Source organism: Cydia strobilella, chromosome 12 (assembly GCF_947568885.1).
Source record: "Cydia strobilella chromosome 12, ilCydStro3.1, whole genome shotgun sequence".
Classification (NCBI taxonomy): Eukaryota; Metazoa; Arthropoda; class Insecta; order Lepidoptera; family Tortricidae; genus Cydia; species Cydia strobilella.
In genome coordinates, this window is record NC_086052.1 from 8,047,470 (window position 1) to 8,073,981 (window position 26,512).

The 26,512-nt window shown below is 36.8% G+C and overlaps 2 protein-coding genes across 3 annotated transcripts; one reads left to right on the forward strand and one right to left on the reverse strand.

The window, feature by feature from the left end:
• The first annotated feature begins 274 nt into the window (after nt 1–274).
• Nucleotides 275–4,474, forward strand: LOC134746040 (conserved oligomeric Golgi complex subunit 8). Its single transcript, XM_063680256.1, has 7 exons — nt 275–445; nt 659–965; nt 1,697–1,862; nt 2,021–2,116; nt 2,437–2,608; nt 3,209–3,372; nt 3,683–4,474. The coding sequence occupies exons 1-7, from the start codon at nt 391–393 to the stop codon at nt 4,373–4,375; spliced, it is 1,653 nt and encodes a 550-aa protein (XP_063536326.1). The 5' UTR covers nt 275–390; the 3' UTR covers nt 4,376–4,474.
• Nucleotides 4,475–4,562: 88 nt separating this feature from the next.
• Nucleotides 4,563–26,486, reverse strand: LOC134746028 (DNA repair protein RAD50-like). 2 transcript variants are annotated; one of them, XM_063680237.1, is made up of 23 exons: nt 26,138–26,486; nt 25,801–25,984; nt 25,077–25,262; nt 24,124–24,337; nt 23,783–23,874; nt 23,030–23,239; nt 22,368–22,534; nt 21,603–21,751; nt 21,092–21,206; nt 20,772–21,008; nt 16,947–17,105; nt 16,018–16,131; nt 15,714–15,911; nt 14,465–14,611; nt 13,902–14,117; nt 13,077–13,237; nt 12,556–12,790; nt 11,883–12,089; nt 11,303–11,499; nt 10,108–10,212; nt 5,568–5,684; nt 4,871–5,107; nt 4,563–4,810 (listed from the first exon to the last, which is right to left on the reverse strand). In XM_063680237.1, the coding sequence occupies exons 1-23, from the start codon at nt 26,390–26,392 to the stop codon at nt 4,801–4,803; spliced, it is 3,912 nt and encodes a 1,303-aa protein (XP_063536307.1). In that variant the 5' UTR covers nt 26,393–26,486; the 3' UTR covers nt 4,563–4,800. The 2 variants fall into 2 exon arrangements, with proteins under 2 accessions (XP_063536307.1, XP_063536306.1); XM_063680236.1 differs by having other exon boundaries at nt 4,563–5,107.
• Between the last annotated feature and the right edge of the window lie 26 nt (nt 26,487–26,512).

Consider the following 26,512-nt stretch of genomic DNA (forward strand, 5'->3'; position numbering starts at 1 on the left):
TGCGTAGAACGAAGCGTTGTACTGGATAAGGCGTTTTACACTATCAATATAAACTCAAGCATGTTTCGTCATGTACATTGTACATGCTATTAAGTATTAATTAAAGTAGTTACAAATGCCTCTAGCACGATTTTTTTCACGGCAATAGATGGCGTAATTCTCAATTTTCGCGATAAACGTACGTGGACGACGTCAATGTCAAAAAGAACTGTCACTGTCACAACAATACAATAATACTATTGTAGTTGTATGCTGAGAAATTAATTCTCTGAAAGTGAATGAATGCTAAAACATAATTATTATGCTTAAGAAATCTTAATACCACTGAATGTAATCTTGAGTTGGGCTTGTAGCTTGTTTCATTCCTATTAATTAATTTTCCATTCAACCATGGCTCAAGAACTAACCGAACTGTGCCAGTTGTTGTTCCCAGATTCCAGCAGCGGTAAGAATCTATCCGACATGTATTATTCCAACGAATTGTATGCCACTGTTATGGTATTATAGTAGAGCGATGCTACAATACCCTTGTGACTTGATCATTATTATAAATATTTATAATAATTATAATACAAAGCATACCTTAACCATTTTCCATGCATTATTAATTATTATTCACGAATTCATATCCTATCCATAAAAAATATATTAATTTCAGAAAATGCAGAATACTTCAGTGAAATCAATGAATACTTAAAAAAACTGGGGTCACAAAATTGGGATCACATAAGAAAAGAGCCAGAAAGATTGACTGAAGAGATGAACCAGCTGACAGAGCAAACTCAGGACCTGGCGTTTACAAATTACAAGACATTTGTGGAGACGGCAGAGATCTCACGGACAATCATGAAGGACCTTGGGAATTCTAAAGAATCACTAACAAAATTTCTTGAGGCTACGCCTGACTTTATACAGGAATGTGAGAATTTTTCGCAAATGGCTGGAAATATTGTTAAGGAGAAAAGGTAAAAGTATATTTTAATAGAGCATGGCAACTTGAAATATTTCTTATATACGCAAAATTTAATCTTGTATCAATAGGGTATTTGACAAATTTTTATTAATCAAAAATCACAAATTATGGTCAAAGTCTGGCACCTGCACTTAACTGAGGAAACGCTTCTAACAAAATGGCAATACATCGTGACATCACCATGTAACATAGCTATTGCTTAGAAGCCTTTTTGATGTAGGCAAAACAAGGAAATTGTGATTTTGTCCGTGAAATATTGTTGCTTTACAATTTTTTTTAAATGTAAGGTATCAAACGGTACCATATTTTTTTCCTATTTGGAAGTTAAAAAAAAATTTTTGAGACAGGTCTTGTATTTTTTTATTATTCCCATATATTTTTTAAGTTTCCAGTTTATTGTCATAAATTGCTCATTTTTTATCTATTTAACTAGATTTAGTTATAAAATTCACAGCCACAGAAAGATTTTTCTATTTCAGACAAAAATAATTTAAACTAGACCTTTTCCTGTTACAAAATATTTGATATTAGGGCCTTTCAGTTAATAGTTATAGTATTTTAATGCAGGGTTCCAATACAAATGACACAAGAAAAAAAAATTAACAGGCTAGCTACCTAGTTGTGAACTCATGTCTCACCCAAGACAGTGAATTTTTCCACTTTTAATTTATTTCTAAGCTAAATGACACAAGTTTTTTTTAACTGTTATGTTGTAAATTCTAGTCGCTACAGTTCCATTCGCAACCAGAGTGAGAAGTTACTAGAACTGTTAGAGTTGCCTGCGTTGATGCGTGAAGCCCTCTCCGCCGAGGACTATGAGAGTGCTTTGGATATCTTCACATTCATACGGAACTTATCTAAGCGGTATTCTGAGATACCCTTAGTTCAGGTTTGTACACAATGAAAACATTTTTTTTTTAAATTTAAACTCTTATTGGCCCTTTAAAAAAATCTAGAATAAATTTACCTGTATTTCTAGAAAAACTTTCTGCATCCCACACACCTTTCCCTTATATATAATTTAATCTAATTAACCTTTATTTGCAGAACACCACATCCGAGATCATGACCCTTTGGTTTGAGACACTATATCATTTGTTCAATCAGCTCCGGTATGATTTGCCGCTGCCGCAATGTCTTCAGGTAGTTTTTATTGCTATGATATTAAAGTTCAAAATAGGATACTAAATAAAGGACGCTTACCACAAGGATTTTCGGACATTGACCCGCCTGTTGCTATCTCTATTGCACGCGCATAATTATATTCCTGTCACGCTCGCATAGTGACATTGACAGCTGGCATCATGGGCGGGACAGCTATATAATTACGCGCGTGCTATAGAGATAGGAATTTTTAGCGCCGATAATGAGTTCTTGAAAATCTTGAATGGTAGACTCTATTGCTATGCTATTCAAGTTCAAAATAGGATACAGATGGATTGATTTAATTATATATTTTTAAGATACTTGGATATCTCCGGAGAGCCAACACCGTATACCGGTCGACGGATGACGATGGTAGCATTCAATATACGGGAAGCAAAACTAACACGTCTGATGGTCTTCATTTGCATTTTTTGAAAGCAAGAAATGCTTGGTTCGAAAAAGCTTTGGAGGATGCCAAAAATACCGAATGTATGTATCTTTAACTTCAAAAAATAAAAAACCGGCCAAGTGCGAGTCGGATTCGCGCACCGAGGGTTCCGTACATTTTAGTATTTGTTGTTATAGCGGCAACAGAAATACATCATCTGTGAAAATTTCAACTGTCTAGCTAGGAAATTATCAATTTTTCTGTATTTTTTTGCGTGTTTGTTACACAACACACAAATACACAAATAAAAAAAAATCGTGGTAATCTAAAATGTACAGTCGAGGTCAAAGATGTTTACACTTTTGCACCTTACTCCTGGCGAGGCGAAAAATGTTAACATCTTTGACGTTGACTGTATACATTTTTAATTTACATATTCATGATGCAAGGTAAACAGCAAAATCCGGTCGTATTATTATTCATAAAGCAAGCAGGAAGTTGCCGTAACTGATAATGCCTGTATCCAGAGTCATCTTAACGAAAAAACCCAATGTAGAGTAGAATTTGCATTGTGCTTGTCTTATTCTTAAATAGATTAACACTGGGCCAATACTGTCCTCTTGGAGTTTGTTCCAAGCTTTAATCACTCTGCTGATTTAGTACCATAGTTTGACTTAACCTGCATTTTGTTTTCATTGCAGCCAGTGAAAGACTGCTGAGGAGAATAGTAGAGTTGCACCGAATTCACCTGTTCAACGTACTGACGCAGCACAAATCAATATTTCTGTCCGACGCCCACGAGTCCAGGGCGAGAGAAGATGAACTGAATGGAACTAGTGCCCTGTCTTGTTGGTTGAAGCAAAAGGTACTGGTATACCTTAATACTTACTTCTTTCTAGTCAGCAATAAAGGCTTCGTCACATAGTACCAGGGCGCGAGCGCGGCTGCAGTGGGCTTATGCCTTATCCTATTGTAAGTGCAAAGTTTCAGAGCAAACTAGCTAGTCGTTTTAAAATGAGAGCGTAACTACGTTTGTATGGAGAACCGAGCTTGCCGGGGACCCTTAAGAGGATAGTTTTGCAAATCCTTAGGAGTTCCGGCTCCTTTTCGAGGCCTTACTAATACGATCTAAAATACAATGATCTGCTAATATAATTATCTTGTGTTTTTTGCAGGTAGAAGTTTTGGCCCAAATCCTAAACCGAGACTTACAAAACGAGGACGAATCCAACTTTGAATCCCTATTTAATCAGTGCATGTATCTCTGTCTCTCATTTGGAAGAGTCGGCGCCGACATGAGATGCACTCTGACCCCGCTCTTTAGAAAAAATCTTTTGGCACTATTCTATAAAGGATTAGAAAAAGCGGAAAACCACTTTGAGAATCAGATGAAGTCGTACAAAGTGCCTACTATAAAGAATGTACCACGACCAGTGAATGAGAATGCTTCAGGCGGGCCGCCAGAAAGTCTTTTAGACTATTATCCATTGGCTGAATACTGCAATGGAATGTTGATAGTACTGAATATGTTAAGAAACACAGCTCCGTTGAATATAGTGAAAGAAGTTTACAACGCATATAGGAATTCTTTAAACCAGGCTGTTCAAGTTTTAACGGCTTTTTACCACAGAGAACAACAAGCTTTTACAGATATCGAGAGGCAGAATTTTGTTTCATTATGCATCTGTTTTACTGAAGATTTCGTGCCGTATATATCGAAGTGCCTGGCTCTGTCGTTCCCGTCCACTCAGATTGCGGAGCTGCTTGGTGTTACTTTGACGGTTTTGCAAGAAAGCAAGCTTCTGCATATTGACCAAGTTGGTATTTGCGAGCCTTTGAATAGTATTACTGGGCTTAGTATCAATTGAAATATTAATTTTATGTGTACACAACATATGGTGTTAAAATGTATTTATAATTTTAATTATGTAGGTATAAGAAATCGAACTCGCTGAAACTTAAACACTGTTTTAAGCTAAACAATATACTTATGACAACATATAAGATATAAAGTTTCGGCGTGGCGTCCTCAACTAAACAAATAAAACGTTAAAAAAGAATAAAAAAGTTTTTTATTGAAAAAAGATAACATAAAGTTACACTTATAAAGATTAAATAAATGTTTGTAAGGGTGGTATTCCATCTGTCCAATATATTGGTCCAATGTGTATTGCGTCTCACATTTTGCTTAATGAGAGAGTTAGACGCAATGACATTGGACAGCTGGAATACCACCCTAAGGCACTGCCTTCAACAATAAGTTAATAAATGGAATGGTATAACAAAGCTAACCTTAACTGAACCTAATTTTTTTGACTCGTGATTAATAAATGGAATGGTAACAAAGCTAAGCTTAACTGAACCTAATCTTTTTGACTCGTGATTTCCCCTCATCGTTTCTCGAGACCTCGTAGTAATGCGTGACCTTGTCCACATTGCCGAGGGACTCTATGAACTCCTTGTCGTGGGTGATGATGATGAACATGAAGTTTTTTTGTCTCATGCGCTCTTGGACTATCTCGCCGAGCGCGGAGCATAGGCTCCGCACGTTTTCGTGGTCTAGATTTGTTGTAGGTTCGTCTAGGGCTAGGATGCCGAACCTGAAAGAATATTTTTGATTATACATATGACTATCCGAAGTCGTACCTCCACCTCCTGCAGGTCAATACTGCTCACACCGTAGTCTATGGCGCATATCCGATTAGCACGTCGCTCCGATGTTTGAGCGAGACAACTCTATGCTCGTATTATAGCGACATCCCGCTCGCGCTTAAATGCAGTGTGATAAGAGCGCCTATATCATGAATCTAGTATCTCTAAATTGAGTTGGTCCTTGTCACACTCGTCTTGATATGTAAGAAGATGATTGTCGAAAGAAAAGTTCTTTATATCGTAACGAGAAGCTTACAATACGTCAACATGCAATTAGGTCTTCAAAATTTTCATCAACTATGGCGTTGTCCGTTTACCTTGTCGAGGGCCTTGCTACGCCGCGCTTTCGAGTCCGTGTTCACTTTCGTTACTCTAGTCTAGGACTTGATTGCCTAAAAGTTTACTCACCTAGAACTAAACGTTTCTGCGAGAGCCAATCTTATGATGAGGCAGGCTAATACTTTTTGGCCAGCACTGCATCGCCCCCTCATATCGATCTCAACATTGTTCTTACTTTGTACAACTCTGAAATAGAAAAGGAAAATACAGAGATTCGTTGAGGGTCCCCGGCAAGCTCGGTTCTCCATACAAACGTAGTTCCCGCTCTCATTTTAAAACGACTATTAAAAAAAAAAAAAAAATTTATATATATATATATATATATATATACTGTAACGAAACTGACTTATTTAATGTAATTAACTTGGACTCGAAATAAAAGGCTTTTTTATTTATTTTATTATTTTATTTATGCCTGTAATTAGTTTATATAGCTTCAGATACCATAGTTAAAAAAATACAGCGAATTTTTGTTTATGCTCTATTTCGTTTGTTTTATAAACTGGAGCTATATAAACTCATTACAGACCTAGATTTACCTCATGTCATTGTATGTGCAAAGTTTCATCCACACGTAGTTTTAAAATGAGAGCGGAACTACGTTTTTATGAAAAGGTGCAATTAGGCCGAGCTTGCCGGCGACTCTTAAGTTCAAAAGTGGCGCTGTACGGACCCGTTAACGGCAACATAACGTTATGCGGTAAGTACGTTAGGTAAAGCGTTAAATTTTGAGAATCCAGTTACCCAAAAATATATGGTGTCGTACAGTGCCATCTATTCCACCTGCCAGAATTGCGACTGTAATATTTTGCATTAAGGTGGTTCGATTTTCATACAAAATTCAATCTGCTTTAATTAAGGCACTACACACTATTACTACACAAATATTTGCTCATTTATCTACTTTCGAATATTCGTTTGCGCTAAATTAATAGAAAAACTTTGTTTCATACAGAAATCATACATAAATCAACGTAATTTTTTCATCAATTTTACGTATGTGTGTGTCACAAATGTCGTGTACAAATACGTTGCGTGCGGCGTTGCCACTCTATGACGTTGGCGACGTTGCCTGGCCGACCTGGCAGGATTTGCAGTGCCGTCATCTTCTTCTTTTAAAATTATGGCTTCAGCCCAGTGGGACTATTTCGCCAGTATCAAGGTATTGAGAGGTTTACAAACGACAAAAATTGTACGGTTGTACAAGACAGTGTACGGTGATTTGTTAGCTCTTGTAAATCGATAGCTAGTCTTTACAAGAAGCACGTGGACTACCGGCCGTTGACTCCAAGATGGTGGTTAAACGCGCTTCAAAATTAATTCTCCATTCACTGCACACTACCACATTAGTTTACTGTATAATAAGCTATCGATATTACACTTTAAACAATATTAATAAGCAAAAAACAAAGTAATTAATCACGATGCTAACTATCAAGATGGCGCTCGAACCGGAAGTCCGCAGTGCCGTCATGTTTAGTGCATTTTTATTTGACAGTGTTGACACTGACACATAGGGTCATGTTTATTGTGTCAATTTGTTTGTATAAATTGAAAATGATAGCAACGTCTAAATCAAGTTATAAAAATCATCGGTGTTCTGGTCCGCGAAAATCCAGAAAAATTCACTCAATTGAAGCGGAATTCATAATGGTGAAGTTTCGTAAGGTAGGTACAGTTTCATTCCTTCATTGTACATTGTAATTTTCTCGTGCCGATCTTTTTAGAAAATAATTCTCACTTCTTCCGTAATGGTAGATATAAGCAGTGAACAATACCTATATAATGTAATTATTACTGTTTTGGTTGCCGAATAGTCAATGTGTCACTAACTCTAGGTTTTTTTTAGGTATTGTGCAAAATGAAGGCATTCTTGGAAATAAAATGTTTTCCTTCATTAGCCAGAAAAAATCAGGACATCCTCACTGCAATAAAGTAAAATAAAACATTTCCTGGGGATGAAAATTATGGAATTTTGTCTATGAATGAAAAATACAATTATTACTAGGTAAGTAAATGATAACTTTATTAGAATCCATATTGTTGCATCATCTTTCTTCCTATAACATTAGAGATTTTGTGCTATCATGATATTATTTTTCTTTCAGGTACAGGGACAACTACGGATAACAAATATGAAAAAATGTTATTTCATTTGTTGTGTGAATACATCTACACCAACAAGACATCCACTGCTGGACATAGGCCTCCCCAGGGATCTCCACAACGACTGGTCTTGCAAGACCGGCCAAAATATCGAGAAATAAATAATATAAATAAACATGATAAATATCCCGGTTTCTATAATAGTAATAGTTATAATTAGAAGGCCATGCTATGTTGTTACTCACTGTACCTACTTGAATCAAAAAAAATATATATAAAAAAGTTTTAATTTTATTTTACAATTACTACTTTATTATTAGTACATTACGATACAAGTGCGAAAAGTAGGAAATTGGCAACGAGTGGCGATAAATTGAAACACAACCGAAGGAAGTGTTTTAATCGACACGAGTTGCGAATTACCTTTTCGCACGTGTATTGTACAACGTTTTACAGTACATAATTATGGCCCTTTACATTTTCGACATATGCACGTATTGTACTAATTACCGCACTAGGGCGGTAACGTATATGTAGCACCATATGTACTAAAAAGTATTTTACAGTACATATGGTGCAACTTTCTCGCCCTAGTGCGTAAATAGCACTTTTCATGCATATGTCGAAAGTTTAAAGGGCCATATGTACTGTAAAACGTTGTACGATACACGTGCGAATAGGTAATTCGCAACTCGTGTCGATTTAAAACACTCTCTGCGGTCGTGTTTTAATCTGTCGCCACTCGTTTCGAATTTTCTCTTTTCCGCACTTGTATCGTAAATAACTATTTCAAACTGCAAGGGTACGATGATAGATCTCAATTCAATATAATTTTGCAACATTTGGCATTATTAGGTTATAAATTGTATGGAGATGAAATCTATCATCGTACCCTTCCAGTTTGAAAAATACTATAGAGGCTGGGCAGTAAGGGATTGCTTTACTTGTAGAACTATATTTAGCGCTTTAAAGAAAACTGATACCTGACACTTACAAACCTGGACTTCCTTGGGCTAGTGCTACTAAGAATCGTCAGTATTCTCCATCCTTTCTGAGTTGGAAGAACCCAAAAAGGTGAGATTTGTGAAAGTCAGGTTTTCAATATATGTGGCGTTTTCAACCAAACGGGTACCTACTTATTGTTGTCATATTTCCATAAAGCTTCAAAATGAAATCAACCTAATCGACAACCGACAATGTGGTACCTTTTAGTTCAAAACGTCACATATTTTTATAAAACGTTATAAACTAATTTATTAATAATACTGAACATCTGGGAGAAAAAGAAAACATAAGTAAAAACTCAAAAATGCTCGTTTTCCCAGAGATAAGACCTAGCTAGATCGAACCCCTTACAGCAAATTTCATCGAAATCGTTAGAGCCGTTTCCGATATCACTAAAATATATTTCGGTTATATCGGAATCGGACAAGAATTCGAAGAATAAAAGGTATAAGAAACATAAGATAACACAAAAAGGACAAAAAAAAGTACCCCTGTCGTACCAGTCTCGAACCCGAATCCTCTTGCACGTATTTCCAGGAACATACCGCAACGCCATTGCAGCATACTTACACTGCATGAAATTGTCTACTACAAGCATCACGGAAACACTGTTTGCATGTGTGAGTAATAGTAGGAAATAGCATGACAGAAACACTCTATCGACTTTAAAAGTGTTTTTTGCACTAATGAAGTATTCAATGTTTATTATAATAGTTCAATATTTATGTAAAGAGTGCGCTAAATATACTTTTAAGTATACAGATACCAACACTATTCCACAAAAAAATAAAACCTGAAAATTTGCGAAAGTGACGCCATCTAGCGGGGTTTAAGCTTTGGGTAACCTAGTCGAACCACCTTAAAGTAGAGTTCAATAGAAATTGCAAATAATGTTAACACATATAATATGACAGATTTTGTTAGCATTTGACGTATAACGTAAAAGTTTTACGATGGTTGTTCTCATTGAAATATTATTATTTAACAGATATTTTAAATAACCAGTAATTGATGTGAATAAACTGTTGATAAAATCATGGTTATCCACAAAAAGTGCGAGATTAAAATGAATTGAAGGTGAATTGGTTTCTATCCATTATTTACCATTTCTATTTAACTCCAGTTTACTTGTCTAAGGGCCTGTTTTACAATGTCCAAGTAAAATCCTAAATAAGCTACTTGCCACTTATCTGACGAATAAAGTCATCGTTGGCGTTTCACAATCTCCAAATAAGCTTTATCTGCTGGATAAAGTGCTTTTTTTGTAGGAAATTTTATCTGGCAGTTAATTTATTTGTTAATTAGCTATCCAATACTTTACTTGGACATTGTGTAACAGGCCCTAATTATTCTGATATTTGAGAGTCTAATTTCCACAAAACGTATGGCGCCGTACTACGCCGTTTACTTGCACTGTCAAATTTTCCCCTTAATTTGCACTATATTCTTTTCATCTTAGTATTCGATATTAAATAATTAGAAAAACGTTATTGCTTACCTATAATCGTATTTACGTCTTTCCATGTCAGCGGACATGCTTGATTCAGTCTTTATCTCTATATAGTCAATATCGTTTCCTCTGTATATCTTCCGCCACATTTCCCTGAAAGTTAACTTTCATTTTAATACCGATAAAAAAATTGAGTGTTAAATTGTGAACCTTATGCAATGATGTTAAGGATCTTTCCTAGGGGGCATAGAGTAACTTATACTAGAGCGGTACTGTCATAGTAAATTTTGTAACCCCAGTAAATTCACTGCCATCTGTCGACACACTTTAAAACTAAAAAAAAATATTTATAAAAATACAATAAAATGTATTTAAATATAGATAAATGATTTTTTTATTTGCATTAATTATTTTTATGATTTTGACCCATCTTCTTTCACTGATATCTTTGCTAGGGGGGTAACTGCACAAAAAATCTCTATAGGTCGAAGTGTATCCGCAAGGGCCCCCGAAAAGAAAACCATAAGATAAGCTAGGATACGATAATAATGTTAAGGTCTAGTCTGTGTTCTTATATCCTGGATACTAAAATGACAGTTGGATTGGACAATTTTAGACTTACACCAAGAAGTCTGCAACGATTTTGATAGCATATATGAAATTATGACGTGTAAATAACACTTGCACTGTGTATGCTATCAAAATCGGTGCAGACTTATCTTGGTCTAACTCTATTAGAGCTGCTTATCGCATGTGCAGTAGTTGCACGAAAAACATCGTTTAAATAAATAACTTATTCAAAGAGAACAAGATAAACAATTGCATGACACCTTCTACTGCGATTACTGCATATGTTGTTATCACGGACACAATAATCCCGTTTTTACAAGCTTTTATTTGACTTGCAATGAATGTTTGGGTGAAATCTTGCAAGCTAAATTAGACCCACTTTTCATTATTCGATTGAGCTGAAATTTCACATACATACGTAAGTTGGGTGACAATGCAATATATTATGGTACCATCGAGCTGATCTGATGATGGACACAGGAGACTGTAATAAAACAACGCAACGCAACGGGTTTGTTAGAGTTGTCTCGATGAGTACTTATTGGTTGCCTGTTGAAACACTATTGTTTTACAGTCAGTGATAAAAGCTTGTATTAAAAATGTAATTTTTGGTAAAAAAGATAATAGGTATAAAGAGTTGAAAACAAGGCATACAGATGGTTTCCATACCAACCTTATGATAAGATTGATGTTTTCCATTTTTTCTCTGTGGAACTCCATGAGACACTTTTCTAAAGCCACAGAATACTCTTTGATATCTTTGTCTAATGCTTGCGTCACTTTCATCTCATAGAACTTTTCCCTGTATTTCTTCTCGACGTCCTTATTCTGAGCTTTCTTTAATTCTAGCCTATTTTGTTGAAGTCTTTTCTGTAGAAATCAAAATAATAATGTCATTTACCTATTTCACTTCACGTCTTTGGCTTTTAGGGCAATTAAGTCTTATGTTATATTTTTATTATCTTATATGAGACGTTTCACGGGCAAAGGTATAACAGTGGGCGCTTAAGCTGTTATTAACGACGCTCCAATACTAACGTCTCGGCCACGACATTGCGCAACTGGCTTCGGCTAAGGCGAAAACCATAAGTGGGAACGAAAGGACCGATCGCTGTGTCTCGCTCCAACCTATGGTTGTCGCCTTAGCCGAAGCCAGTCGCGCAATGTCGTGGCCAAGACGTAATGCGGCGCTAAGCGGCGTAAGCGCCATAAGGTACCTTTACCCCTGGAACGTCACATATTATTATACATACCTTAATTTCAATTAATTCTCCTTCAGTTACAGCTTTTTCTCTTAGCAACTGTGTATGTTTATTAATTAAAGGTCCCTTTTCGGAGATCATATCCACATTGACGCCACTCATCTTCTCATTGATTTCCGCTAATTCTTTATCACAGCTAGCAATTTCCGTTTGGGCTTTCCTCAGTTTGAGATTATCGTCTAAATCGCGTTTGTAAATCTGTGGAATAGGACAAATTAGTTGTTATTTACTAAAACGGGACTTGATCGCGTAAAATTTAGTTTGGCGTTTTAGTTTTTAAGGTGAAATTAATACCACATAACTATAAACTACCAAGTTAATGCCCAATAAGTAAACTTTAAAATATCTCCGCTTTGTGAATAAAGTGGGTAGATACATAGATTATGGGTGAATCCACTTTTCCTAACATTCGTTGACACACATCACACACACCACATAAATTCACTCTGTAAAACCATAATTTCAATAGATTTAAATTTAACAAACATTATCGTTTTGTTAGGAGCGTTTCGCGAGTGAAGTACGACTGTCAGACTTTGACTATCATTTCTGACTTTTGTATTGCTTTAATGCAATGGGTTCCATATAGACATTAGATCCTAAAAATAAACCTGATCGATTGATACCATTAATGAAAATTTGTCATCTACCCTATTGTGGTTACCTCTTGTTTGGCCAATTCGTCCCTTAATGAGTCTATTCTTTTAGTAAGAGTATTCCTGTCTGTCATAATCTGCTTCTGCCGTTCCATCAGCCGCTCATTCGCCTCTTTTATTTTATCCATTTCGCGTTGAACGTTCTTCTCTTCATGCTGTTTTATCTCTATTATAATGGTCTTCACCTTATCAAATGAGTTTAAGATTTTAGTGATAAAGCTTCGCTTAGTGTCGATTGCGGTCCTGTAAACGAGAATTATTAACGTAATATTAACGTTGCCTTACAATATCGAAATTCGAAAGCTGTCAAATTACTATTTAAGTTAAGATTGTTTTTTCTCCTTTTTTTGTTTATAGTGTCACAACATAAAGTCGGAGTTAGAGGATACTTTGGGAATTAATTGTATCGAGCGAAGTGTCATAATTCGTGTATGGGAAGCTGTGTAAAATATGATCATATAAGGAGATTTTTCGCCTTAAATGTTTTTAGATCTTTTTGCCAGGGGCAAAAATGCCGGCTTGAACATACCTATTCTTTTTAACTGTCTCAGTCTTGACATTTTCCTTCTCTTTCAGTTCTGCTTTGAGCGCTCCGGTGGCATCTTGTAGCTGCTTTAGTTCTAGGCCATACTTCTCGCTGTTTGCTTGCAATTGCTTTAGCGTTTCTTGCAAATTGTGTAACTCTTGAACCTAAAGTGAAACAAAAACATACAAATTAGTCTCTTCACTTTAACATTTTATTTTTGCCAAGGTGCATTGCCGTAACTTCGAAAGCGGGGGGTAATTTTGATAATGGCAAATATCTATAAAACCAGAAACTGTTCATACTTTAGCAATACTTACACTACTGCATCGCTTAAGGGTCCCCGGCAAGCTCGGTTCTCCATACAAACGTAGTTACGCTCTCATTTTAAAACGAGTAGCTAGATTGCTCTGAAACTTTGTACTTACAATAGGATAATTGGTTTATGTAGCTTCAGATACAATAATAAAAAATATACAGCTAATTTAAGTTTTTCATACAAAACTTGTTTTTGCTCTATTTAGTTTGTTTTATATACTAGAGCTATATAAACTAATTACAGACCTAGATATACCTCATGTCATTGTATGTGCAAAGTTTCATTAGAATTCAACACGTAGTTTTAAAATGAGAGCGGAACAACGTTTGTATGGGACGGTGTAATTCGGCCGAGTTCGCCGAGGCCTCTTAACAAGGCATCTTTCTTACTGTGGCAGTAGAAAATGCTTCTAGCTTAGTAGATATTCTCCATTTTCAAAATTACCCCGCTTTCGTAGTTACCCTAACGCACCTTACTAACTGCATTTCAAAATAACGGAATTTACAGCCTACCTTTTTCTGTATGTTGAGATATTCCTCCTTCAACTTATTCTTGGCCTCGGCCTTGGCTTGCAGTTTCTTGGCATGCGCGTTAAGCTTCACCTGCGCATTCTTGACTCGCGCTCGAAGGGTGCCTATCTTTTGTCTCAAGTCAGTTTGCTTTGCTGTCGCTTCGTCCAGCGTCAGATCGGATTCTAGGCCGCTGCATTGAGCTTTTATGGCTTCTAACTGGAAAAATAATAATAAAAGAATCAAGTAAAACACTCTATACAATTAAGATTATTACAATATATGAAGATAAGGTTCTGAAATTAAGTATAATTTATAAATGGAATTAATCGCTTTTTGCGCCTTTATTGTGGTGAGGCGAGTCCACAGTACGCACGCCTGTGCATGATGATTAGTATTAAGTTGAGGTGTGTACTAAATAAATAGTCAAGTTACGATATTTTGTTATTTAGCCTGACGTCGTTTCGCACATTCGCTTCCACCCGACGAGCGGGCACTCCATCCGTGACTGGTATTCAAAAGTAGAAAATGTAAATACATAAGAGTTAAAAAAAAGGATACATTACGTTTTTAGTGATACTGTTGACTTCAGTAATCATCTGGTCCATGAGCGGCATGTGGCCCGCGACCTGCTTGGCTGTCTGCAATTTCTGCTCCGGTTCCATCAGGGACATTGATATTTCTTCGACAGACTCCGATATTGTTGAAATGTTCTGAAAAAACATGGGTTTAGAGCTGTAACTACCAAGACAGTTCCTTCTAGAGGTGGGCCGAATATTCGGTAATTATTCGATATTCGCTATTTTTTTCATTGTTCGTATTCGGCCGAATATTTCTGTTCGGACTGCCGAATATTTACCGATTACCGAATAAACATTTTCTTTAAGGGCGTCCGCTAGTTAGCGCGGATGCACTTCGCGATCTGGTATGAAACGTTTTACGTTTCCGTTTCTTTTCATAAACATTCCCGGTCTGTTGGGAGGAGAATGGTCAAAAACACGTTATGAGTGCTGACCGCGGACTTGAATAAACTTGTTTTCAGCGTTTTAGGCAGTTTTAGCCAAACCGAATATTCGTATTCGGCAAATTCCATATTCGGCCCATCTCTAGTCCCTTCCCTAGTGGACAGATATATCATCTTTAGGCCGATATTTAAGACTACCATACAAAAAAACTGGTTAGGTACCGAATTTCATTCATAACAGAACGGACTAAATGTTAAATCAATCTACACAATTTTCAAAACACAATAATTTTGATATGCATCAACACATTTGGAAAAAAAAAGCATGGAAATTTATAAATAAGAATAAAATACTCATACCATAGAGTAACTTATACTAGAGCGGTACTGTCATAGTAAATTTTGTAACCCTAATAATTTCACTGCCATCTGTCGACACACTTTAAAACTAAAAATGAAGATTTATAAAAATACGATAAAATGTATTTAAATATGGATAAATGATTTTTTTTATTTGCATTAATTATTTTTATGATTCTGACCCATGTTCTTTCACTGATATGCGTTAAAATTGTTAAATAACAAACGAAACCGTCAACGCCATCTATACGACATTAGGCCAAAGCTAGTAGCGCCCTCTGAACGAGAATCAAATTTTCTTGATTTTCGAGGCACGTTTTTTCCTTAGACTGTATCCATCTATTACGGAGTTATATCTATCTTTGCTCATACTCATAATCTTTATTGCATATCACATTGTATCTTAACCTATACTTAACATAGAGTTGTGTACAACATGACACCCTGTAGGGCACAGCAAACAGTTTATTATTAAATATTGCAATACATACCTTGTCCACATCACTAAGTCTTTTCTCCAGTTGTGGTATTTCCTTCTCTTTTAACGACTGTATTTTTTCGTTCAGGGATCGCATACCGAGCAGATCATCTTTCTTGGCAGAGGCTCGTTGCAACTCTTCGGTAATTTTCTCCAATTTCGCCGGAACATTCATAGCTTGAGTTGTCAGTTGGGATATTAAGTCGGTTACCTGGTAAAAAAGTTACGTGAAGTTAGGTTGATGTTGATTAAACAATAAATTTAAATATTTTTTAATGTAGAATAGTGTGTCTAGTCAAAATTCAAATGTAGCTTACTTCAGATTCCGCATCAAATCCACGGTTACACAAAGGACAACAGTTATTATCCTTGAGCTGTCCTTTGTATTTAGTGATGATGTACATTGAAGATTGCGCCAAATTATGATCTTCCTGTAACAAAAATCCACTTTGTATTTAAACAAGGCTTTGGTGAACTTAACTTACTCTACGAGTGTGTTTCTAGTACAATAACACCAAGACTAACGACAGCTTGGAACTCTAATTATTAGAACGGTACTGATTATACGCATGATAAAACCTGAAGCTTCATCACAAGCTTTTATGAAACAGGTCCCTGATCGTCAACTTGTTTTGGTCGCTGCGACTATCATTCAGTATCTCTCGAACTTGCGTTTGGATAGGAGCTAAAAGTTGGGCGTAAAATTTAATACTTAGCCGTCAACGCTACCGAACGCTACGAACTGTACAGATATGAATATGATGGTCGCAGTTGCTTCGTGACAACATGATGACTGTCTGTTCTGTTGCTTGCAATCGCGCGTCGTTAAAAAGTGACGGTTGTTTTATCCCGTGGATAACGTCTTCCATCATACTCCCGTTGGATAATCTTGTACCTACGATACGATCACGAACCGTAGTTCGCAAGGACTGGGTACCGCAACACATGTTCCTCTCGCGTATGATGGTCCCTATTCATCATCATTGGTGTCATTTTTATATAGAGTAACTAAGAGTAACTGTCACAGATTTTTTTTTGTAATATTTTTTTGGAAGTTTAGCACATTTATTTATTTAGAATTATTTCTTCGATGTAGTCTTTTGCTTTCATTAACTCGACGACGGTCGTTCAGCATCTCTCGAACATGCTTTACATTTAGAGTCACACGTTGGTCGCCAAATATAATGCTTTGGGGACGACAATACTTCGGGGAATTTGTTATAGCTATAACATAATAATCACGAACCTGCAATTTCTCTACGGTGCTATTTAATTTAGCAAGTGTTGCTTCATACGACTGTGTACCACAAGCCTTGTACATCTGATCCTCCGCTTTTGTCAACTCGCTGCGGCGGTCGTTTAGCATCTCTCGAACGTGCTTGCGCTCAGCTTCTTGACTGGTCACCTGATTATGCAAAAAATACTGAATAAGTATAGCCCATTGGCCAAAAACCTGGCGAAGTGGTAAGTTTTGGCGCGAAACAAAATACACATATCTCCAATATAATGTTTTTTAGGGTTCCGTACCCAAGGGGTAAAAACGGGACCCTATTACTAAGACTCCGCTGTCCGTCCGTCTGTCACCAGGCTGTATCTCATGAACCGTGATAGCTAGACAGTTGAAATTTTCACAGATGATGTATTTCTGTTGCCGCTATAACAACGAATACTAAAAAGTCCGACTCGCACTTATCCGGTTTTTTTAATAGTCTAGTAGGACTCTAAGCACAGGACTGGCAGCTCAACACATATCCAACTGGCACGTGTCGGACGAGCTATCCTGCTCCGACCACAGATGGATTCGGTACGACCTAACAGCCGACACACAGACACCCACACCTAGAAGAAACCCGAGACGCACGGACATACCGGCGTACAAGGAACTTCTGGAAGGTAAACTAGACAATAACACACACACAGACAGACCTAGCAATACAAAGGAGTTGGAGGAACAGGTAAACTTACTTATTAAGAACATTACCGATAGCTACGAAAACACATGTCCACTATCGACCTCATCAGCTAGAGGGAAAAGCAGTAACAACAACAGCTGGTGGGGACCGGAGTTGGACCGAATGAGAACAAAAATGAGAAGGTTACTTAACAGAGCAATGAACACAAGAGCTGAAGAGGACTGGGATAAGTACAAAACAGCTAAAACAGACTATAAGAAAAGACTGAGATACAGAAAATCAGCCACATGGCGGAATTTCTGCGATAACATATCCACTGTAACACAGGCAAACAGAACAAGGAAAATCCTTGCAGACCAACCAAGGCAACTACTGGGCACCCTGAGGAGACAGGATAATAGCACCACCAGTAGCCCAGCAGAGACAGAAAGGCTACTGGTTGAGACCCACTTCCCAGGATGCAAGGTAGTAAATGAGCAAGACCCGGAACAACACATAACGAACTACAATCCAACTGAAAGAGAATGGAAGACAGCAGAACGCATAACAGAACATAGCAAAACGACCTGGGCGGTAAATAGTTTTGATAACTTTAAATCGCCGGGAACAGACGGAATCTACCCAGCCCTACTAAAGTGGGGAGGACACACACTAATAAAACATCTATCCAATCTACTGTGCAGCTGTATAGCCTTTAGGTATATACCACAGAAATGGAGGGAAGTGAAAGTGATTTTCCTACCAAAACCAGGAAAAACCGATTATTCGGATCCTAAGTCTTTCAGACCAATCAGCCTAACGTCCTTCATGCTAAAAACACTAGAAAGATTATGTGACAGAGAACTGAAGGACACGGCTCTAAAAAACATAGCAATCCATCCAAACCAACACGCCTACAGTCAAGGTAAATCAACTGACTCAGCTCTCCATGCTGTAGTAAGCAACATAGAGAATGCGTTAGCGAGGAAAAACTCCTGTCTAGGCACCTTCATCGACATAGAGGGAGCCTTTGACAAGACCAATTTCAGCAGCATTCAACAAGCATTACATAGACATGGAACCAATCCGCTCATAATCGAATGGATAATGAATATGCTAAGACAGAGAATAATAAGACTAACCGAAAATCAAAATCACCAGGCACTAGTCATGAGAGGATGCCCCCAGGGAGGAGTACTCTCACCATTGCTTTGGAACCTGGTTGTAAACGATTTGATAACAAAACTAAACAACAAACACTTTATGACTATAGGGTACGCAGATGACTTAGTAATACTAATCAGCGGCCTAGTAATAAGCACACTGTGCGATCTCACACAGACAGCACTGAGAATAGTAGAGAAATGGTGCAAGGAGAATGACCTATCGGTAAACCCAAAAAAGACCGACACAATTCTCTTCACACACAAACGAAAACTGGGTACATATGCAATGCCAACACTTTTTGGCACAAAACTGACACTTTCAAAGGACGTAAAGTATCTAGGCATAATCCTGGACGATAAACTGAACTGGAACAAACACCTGGACAATAAACTGAACAAAGCAACAGTAGCCTTTTGGCAATGCCGGAGGATGGTGGGAAAAAGATGGGGACTTGCCCCTCACATTATACTGTGGCTGTACAAAATGGTAGTAATGCCAATGATCAGCTACGGCGCGGTGGTATGGTGGCCCCGCACCCAGCTAACTACAGTAATAGACAAACTAAATAAAACACAAAGACTAGCATGTGTGGCTGCAACGGGCTGCATGAGAACTACTCCGACTGCGGCTCTAGAAATAATGCTAGGACTCCTGCCACTACACATATACATACAGAAAGAAGCGGCTGCCACAGCTCTTCGTTTGAAAAATCTAAACCTATGGACATCTTTCAGCTCATCGCACAAAAAGATCTATGAAAATACGATCTTAAAACTGCCCATGCTGGAAGCGCCCATCGACAAAATACCAAAAACTATGATCTTCTGGAAAGATTACGCCATATCGTTAATAGAAGATCCGAAAGAAGGACTAAACCAAATAAACCTAAGAATATTCACAGATGGCTCAAAGACAAACGAAGGGACAGGATGTGGTGTCTTCTCAGAGGACCTGAACATACACATCACAAAGTCCCTTGGTGAACACAATACGGTATTCCAAGCTGAATGTTTAGGAATAATAGAAGCTTGCAATGCTATTACAAGACGACAAGTGAAACACGAAACCATACTAATACTGTCAGACAGTAAATCGGTACTACAAGCGCTATGCAGCGACAAACTTACTTCAGAGCTTATACTTGAATGTCATCGAAGCCTCACTGAAGTGAGCAAAGAAGGCAACAAAGTAACAGTACAATGGATAAAGGGGCATAGTGGATCAAGAGGAAACGATGCAGCGGATGAACTGGCCAGGAAAGGTTCAGAAACACCGGCATATGGACCCGAGCCAATCATGCTCCTACCAATATCCTACATACACAACCAGCTAGAACAACATCACAGACAACTGCACAACAAGTACTGGAATGAAATGAAGACATGCAGGCAAACCAAAGAAATTCTACCGGAACTGAACCACAAACTTACCAAAATATTACTGAAAACACCAAGAAGCCAACTACGTAAAATAGTAGGATTAATAACAGGACATAACACACTAAACAAACACCTACATATTATGGGTAAAACGGACAGCCCCATGTGCAGAGCGTGCATGGCAGAAGAAGAAACAACAAAACATATTCTCCTAGACTGTAAACAGGTAGAAGTATATAGGAGCAAATACCTAGGGAATCCATGCACACTAAAGGAAGCAACTAGCAACCTGAAGACCTTGCTAGGCTTCGTGGAGGAGCTGGGGTGGTTGGAGTAGCGCTACCTCGTTTCACGCAAAATAGGCACATTGGATGTCGAGTTGCGGAAAATGCCCAGCAAAACTAACTAACTAACTAACTAGTCTAGTAGGAATCGTGTGCGATGGAGAATCTGCCACCTCGTGACCTTAATTCCAAACATTTACGCTTAACCTTTCTAAGCAGGTACGTGTGCTATCCCCTACAGTTCGCGCACGCTCCCTTGCGCGATGCAGGGTCTGCCATCTAATGCCTAAATCAAACAGTTATACTTGACATCAATACTTTAGTTACACACATGTTTTAGTGGACCCACCTCAATATGTTTCTCCTTCAACTTCTTTTTCATAGATTCCACATCCTCTGATATTTCCAAATCAAATTTTTGTATGGCCATAGTAAAACCATTCTCCGGCATTCGTCCCAACAGTTCTGTGATAGCAGTTCTGTGTTTATTCTTTAGAAGCATCAGCTGTTTTTCCTTTTGCTTCAACGAATCTTCGATTAAATCTCGCTCTTTTAATTTTGCGCTTTGTTTTTGAAGCTTTGTTACCTGAAATATTTGTGTTGTTTTATTATGAACTTTATTTTAAATGCATTAATGTTCTAAATATAATTATTATATTGGTCACATACCTTATCATTCAGTTGTTCTAATTCATGTTCATGTTGCTCTATAACTTTTTCGTCATCATTAATTTCTCTTTGGCCTTCTTCTGTGTTTAATTCTCGTACTGCTGATTCATATTCTCTACAAATATAAATAATTAATTGGACTATTACAATTATGAAAGTTTAGGCTTTTTTTGAGTTGATAATTGTATTTTATTACTAAATTTAAAACGATTAATTTAACAATAACAAAAGTTTACTAAAACCAAAGCTTTAATGTTTAATAATCTATTATATGTAAGCATGAAATTTGCAGCATAGTCAACGATTGTGTAAGAAAAGATAACCATGGTGTATCCTCTCGCCGCCCAACGAGAACCAACCAAGACAAATGGAATTTTGAAAAATCTGGGAACAGAACTCAAATTGCAATGGAGTGGAAAGCCTTTTTGTAGGCATCTGGGCAGCTACAGGATATAATAAAAGTTAGAGTTAAAATGTATAAAAAAATACTAAAAACAAAATGTTTACTTACTCTTCTGCAGTTTTGACTTTTTTTTCCACAGTTTCCAATCGTAACTTTGATTCATTGGCGTCCATTATCTCCCTTTCAATCTTGACAATATTATTCCTTACAGTCTTAATTTCTGATTCTTTATTTGATATTTTTTGTTCATGGCGGGACTAAAAAAGATGCTAAATTAAAATACATAATCTAATATTATTATTAATTTTCTGCAATGTGGCGAAATTCTACTACTTTTAGTAGCGAATCAAGCCAATATACAGTGCATGTACACCTGTATAGGCAGAATCTTGGTGAAACAAATACAAAATATTATACCCAACATCTACTTATGTTACCCAATATTGATATGCAAATAAATCATTCATTCATTTAATATAAAATGTAGTTAACACAGTTACAATATTTAATCCTTAGTCCAAGTACAGTCGAAGGTAAAAATATCGATCCAGACAAATGGCTCAAAAATATGTGAACACGACTTTATTGTGTAAGGTGTAAGAGCGTACACATATTTTTGAAACTTAGATAATATATATTTATGCCCTGGGCTGTACAGACCGAAAAAAGTCATCACTTGGGAGTTACATTTTAAAGCTATTTGTATTGATTGTATTCAATTGATTTTAAGGCTTTTAAAAATGTGGTCATAAAGTCACTTTGGCTTAGCCATGATCAATTGATCACTCTGTCGGTTTGGGTATAGTCTTTGTGCAGACTAAAATTTCAGCATATGTACTTAATTATAACGTAAAAGGTATAAAAATTACATACAAGGGCATCTATACTAGCATTGACTAGTGACTGAAGTTTGTTCTCTTCTGCATCAGCCATAGATTTCAACTCCTCAAGATCTTTCTGCAGAGATTTGATCTTATTTGTTACTGTGTTAATTGCTGCGTCTGCTTCCTCATTTGATTCTATCGGTTGGATTTCAATTTCTGCAATTGACATATAAATAAATGTGTTGTTTCATATAAAATGGGCCTAAACCCCTTTAATTGGCATAAGGGTGTCAGAAATTAGATATATGTGACGTTTTCAACCAAAAGGTACCACATTGTCGCTTGTTGATAAGGTTGATTTCTAATTGAAGCTATATGGAACTAGCGCCTTACTGACAAGCGACAATAAGTACCCTATTGGTTGAAAATGGCACATATTTAAACCCTATCACTATGGAAAAAAAGTTAAAACTCATTACGGGAAATATTTTATCTCTTCTGTTTTATATAAAGGGTTAAGTCAGTTAGCACACCTATTAATACAGATGCTTTAGTAAAATGCGAATCGTTAATTGACCTAAGGTTCTCTTTCATATGGACTGACATTTAATTTTGTACTTTAAATTACAATTTGTAATGAAAAAAATATTTCCCAATACATACCTATATAACCAAATCAAAAACAACCTTACTAAGATAAGAGAGATTTACCCGACAATTTTGCAGTTTCCACAATCATGTTGTTCTTTCTATCAATCCGATCCTGGTTTTGGCTTTCCAATAAAATGAGCTTGTTAAACTTCACTTCATTGTAAGTTTTTTCATTGGCAATCTTCTCCTCATCCTTATTGAACGAGAAGTTCTTTTTGTAGGACTCTTCGAGTTCTTTTTGCTTTGCTTTGGCTGTGGTGCCATAGCTATCTGCCAATAGGATAAAACAAAATTTCAATAACATCAAAACCTTCAGAAGGGGAAACATGTTGGGGCACCTGATACGTCACGATACTTACATAAAGTCTATAATAGAAGGAAGAATAGAAAAAAGCAGAGGCAGAGGAAGACCGAGACGTGCGTTTTTGGACCAAGCCAAAGAGAAAATCAACGTAGTGACGTATCAGGAGCTCAAAACAGCGGCAGAAGGAAGAACGGAGTGGCGGTTACTCCACCGACAAGAGCCAGGCTCTTAAGAGTTATGATGATGATGATCAAAACCTTCCATGGTAATATTAGATTACACTTAGAACATGGCATTTTGGAATGAAAACTACCCTACAGTACGACTGTACTGTGGGGTAGTTTTCTTTTCAAAATGCCATCTTCTTGCTGACTAGCATCAAACAGATAGTGACGGCCAACGTGGAAGAAATAAGGATGATCTATGTGATGGTGACTGTACTAAAGTGATAAGCATTTTCATGAGCTGAATATAAAAGAAAATACATTTAAGAGACAGCAAAACCATACTTATATTTTCCTGTAACTCTGTGATTGATCCTTCAAAAATATTCTTGATAGCTTTCTTCAGCTCCTGTTCTTGTGTTTGGCAATGTTCCAATCTGCAAACAAATATTGACTGTTTTTAAGTTTCACTTTTTATTTAAACAAATAGGTACCTACCAAGGTAAAGAAGTTCATAAAGTAATTAGTAATTACACTGAGGTAGGTACAAATAAATGTAGAGGCAGGTCACATGCATAACTCAACCAATCACAGAGAGTTATCCTGTTTTTGCCATGGCTCACTTGGGGAGCCTAGTATACGCTTGATAACTTAATCCCAAGAACAGTTAAAAACGTATTCATTACCTTGCTTTAATTTTTTCTCTCTTAGATTCAAATGCTACTAAATTCTTCTGTATTGTCTCTATTGCTTTCAGTTTTTCTGTGATTGGGTTAAGCTCTTGAGTTATTTTGGACACTTTTAGCTCCGCATCAGAGATACGGCTCTCATCATTAACAACATTTAATTTCTTCTTATCTAATTCCTCCTTTTGTTCAGTCAGGTGGGCTACACTTTGTTCTAAATCAAAGGTAAAATACAATAATGTTATTAATGGCAGAGATAAATAAAGTGAAGTGAATTTCCTCCCGCGTACGCTTCGGCTTTGGAATGAGCTCCCTGCCGAGGTTTTCCCGAGGGGCTACAGTATGGGGTTCTTCAAAAAAGGAGTGTACAGGTTTTTAAAGGGTCGGCAACGCGCGTGTAATATCTCCGGTGTTGCAGGCGTCTATAGGCTACGGTAACTGCTTACCATCAGGCGGGCCGTATGCTTGATTGCCACCGACGTGGTATAAAAAAAAAACTTCATTATAATCAAATCATAAAGGCGTGCTTGACATAATTTTTTATTACTATATATCATATGTTGATATGTAAGTATCAAATGTAACATTATAAATTGTTGATGCACTTGTAAATTTCACTATGTATTTTGTTAAAATAAAAGTTTACCTTATGTACTGTTTTCAGGGTTTAATTTCAGTTTCAAAAAATTGAGCACATGTCGGAAGTTACAAGCGCAGCAATGAAATATTATAAGAAACAAACACATAATAAACAGACTACTTATAATTTAAAAAAATAAGAATAATATTGGCAGTTGGTATTATTTACTTGTCTCTGCTACTGCAAAACTTGCATAGATCTAATGTTACTTAACTTCCATATAATTCAATTTAATAAGTACTATAGGTACCTTGAGCCTTAGGAGGTAAATACTAATCTACAATATACAATTTTTATTTAGAATTTAACTCACCTAGTAACTTAATAGATGTTGCATACTCCTTCCGGATCTTTCTCAACCGATCAAAGCAAGTGCTGTATTTATCTGCATCAAATATTTCATCAAATCTTTCCTTGACTTTTTTGCCCTCTTCCAGGGGCCAGCTGGCATCTTCTTGGTGGCAGAATATTACTGAATTTAGAATTGCTTTAGAGACACCTGGAAATAGTATTAAAAGTTAAGTAGATAATAAATTTGTTTACCTTTTTAGCACAACTAAAACAATATAAGCTTATGGATACAGAACTTGTATAGTCTATGGAGAGGAATTGTCTACAAAAGCGGTTCTTTTGGTGACAGAACCCTTTTGGAAAAGGAAATATTTGACAAAACCCCAAATTAAAAAAATTGTTTGTCACTGTGGACCGGATACACCTATAGAAGACCTGGTTTTTTTCTTATTATTACAAGTATTCTCGCAGAGCTCTAAGGGCCTGCGGAGTACACTGACAATGGCTGGTCTACAATATAAAGTAACCAGAGACCAATTGTTTCTTTCATCACTATAGTCTGTTCTTTTAAGTATTAAAAATATTGTAAACAAAAAAAACTTTATGACCAGGTCAGTGGCCCAATAGTGTAATAATATAGATAGTCAGTTAGTCTGTCTGCACCAGTGGTGGACAATTCATTCTTAGTTTATAACATAAACGGATTGTTGCAAAACATGCAAATAAATACTATGTGCAAAGCTTACCAAGTTCTAGATGCATAACAGAATCCAAGTCAGCGCATCTGGATGATATATCTTTTACTCTGCCCTGTTCATCAATGACTGAGAGAAATGAATCCAAAGTCTTAAATACTGGTTTCTTTTTAGCCATGCATGTAACTTTCATAGATCTTGACACTTCTAGTTGTTTATCATTGGCATTTACTATCTGAAAAAAAAAACATAAATATCTAATACGAGTAATCATGTAGCAAACCAGACAAGTACATATAAGTAGTGGCAGTGCCGGCAGATATCTTGAGTAATTCTATTCTTGAGGATTATGCAGTCTCGACGACATATATTAAAATTCTAACCTTACCTTAAGTTTAACTTGACCCTGAACTTCAGTTGTTCTGTTAACTTTCGTGTCGTGGACAAAACATTCGTTTCGGCTGCCTGGTGGCATCTGACCCGTGATGGCATATCGAATGCTTTCAATGATTGTAGTTTTTCCACAACCATTTTGTCCAAGGATAAGAGTCAACGGTTTATCGAATGATATCCGTTGTTCATCAGCATCATCGGGGCCAAAACTTCGTATGCCTCGAACAGCTAACGATTTAATTCCTGCCATGAATAGATGAACAAAAAATGGTATAATCTACACGTGATAGATACGAATTAATATTGTTTTCGCGCCACCAAGACCGAAATTCAGTGAAAAAGTGCCGACAGACAACAAATCCAAAAACAT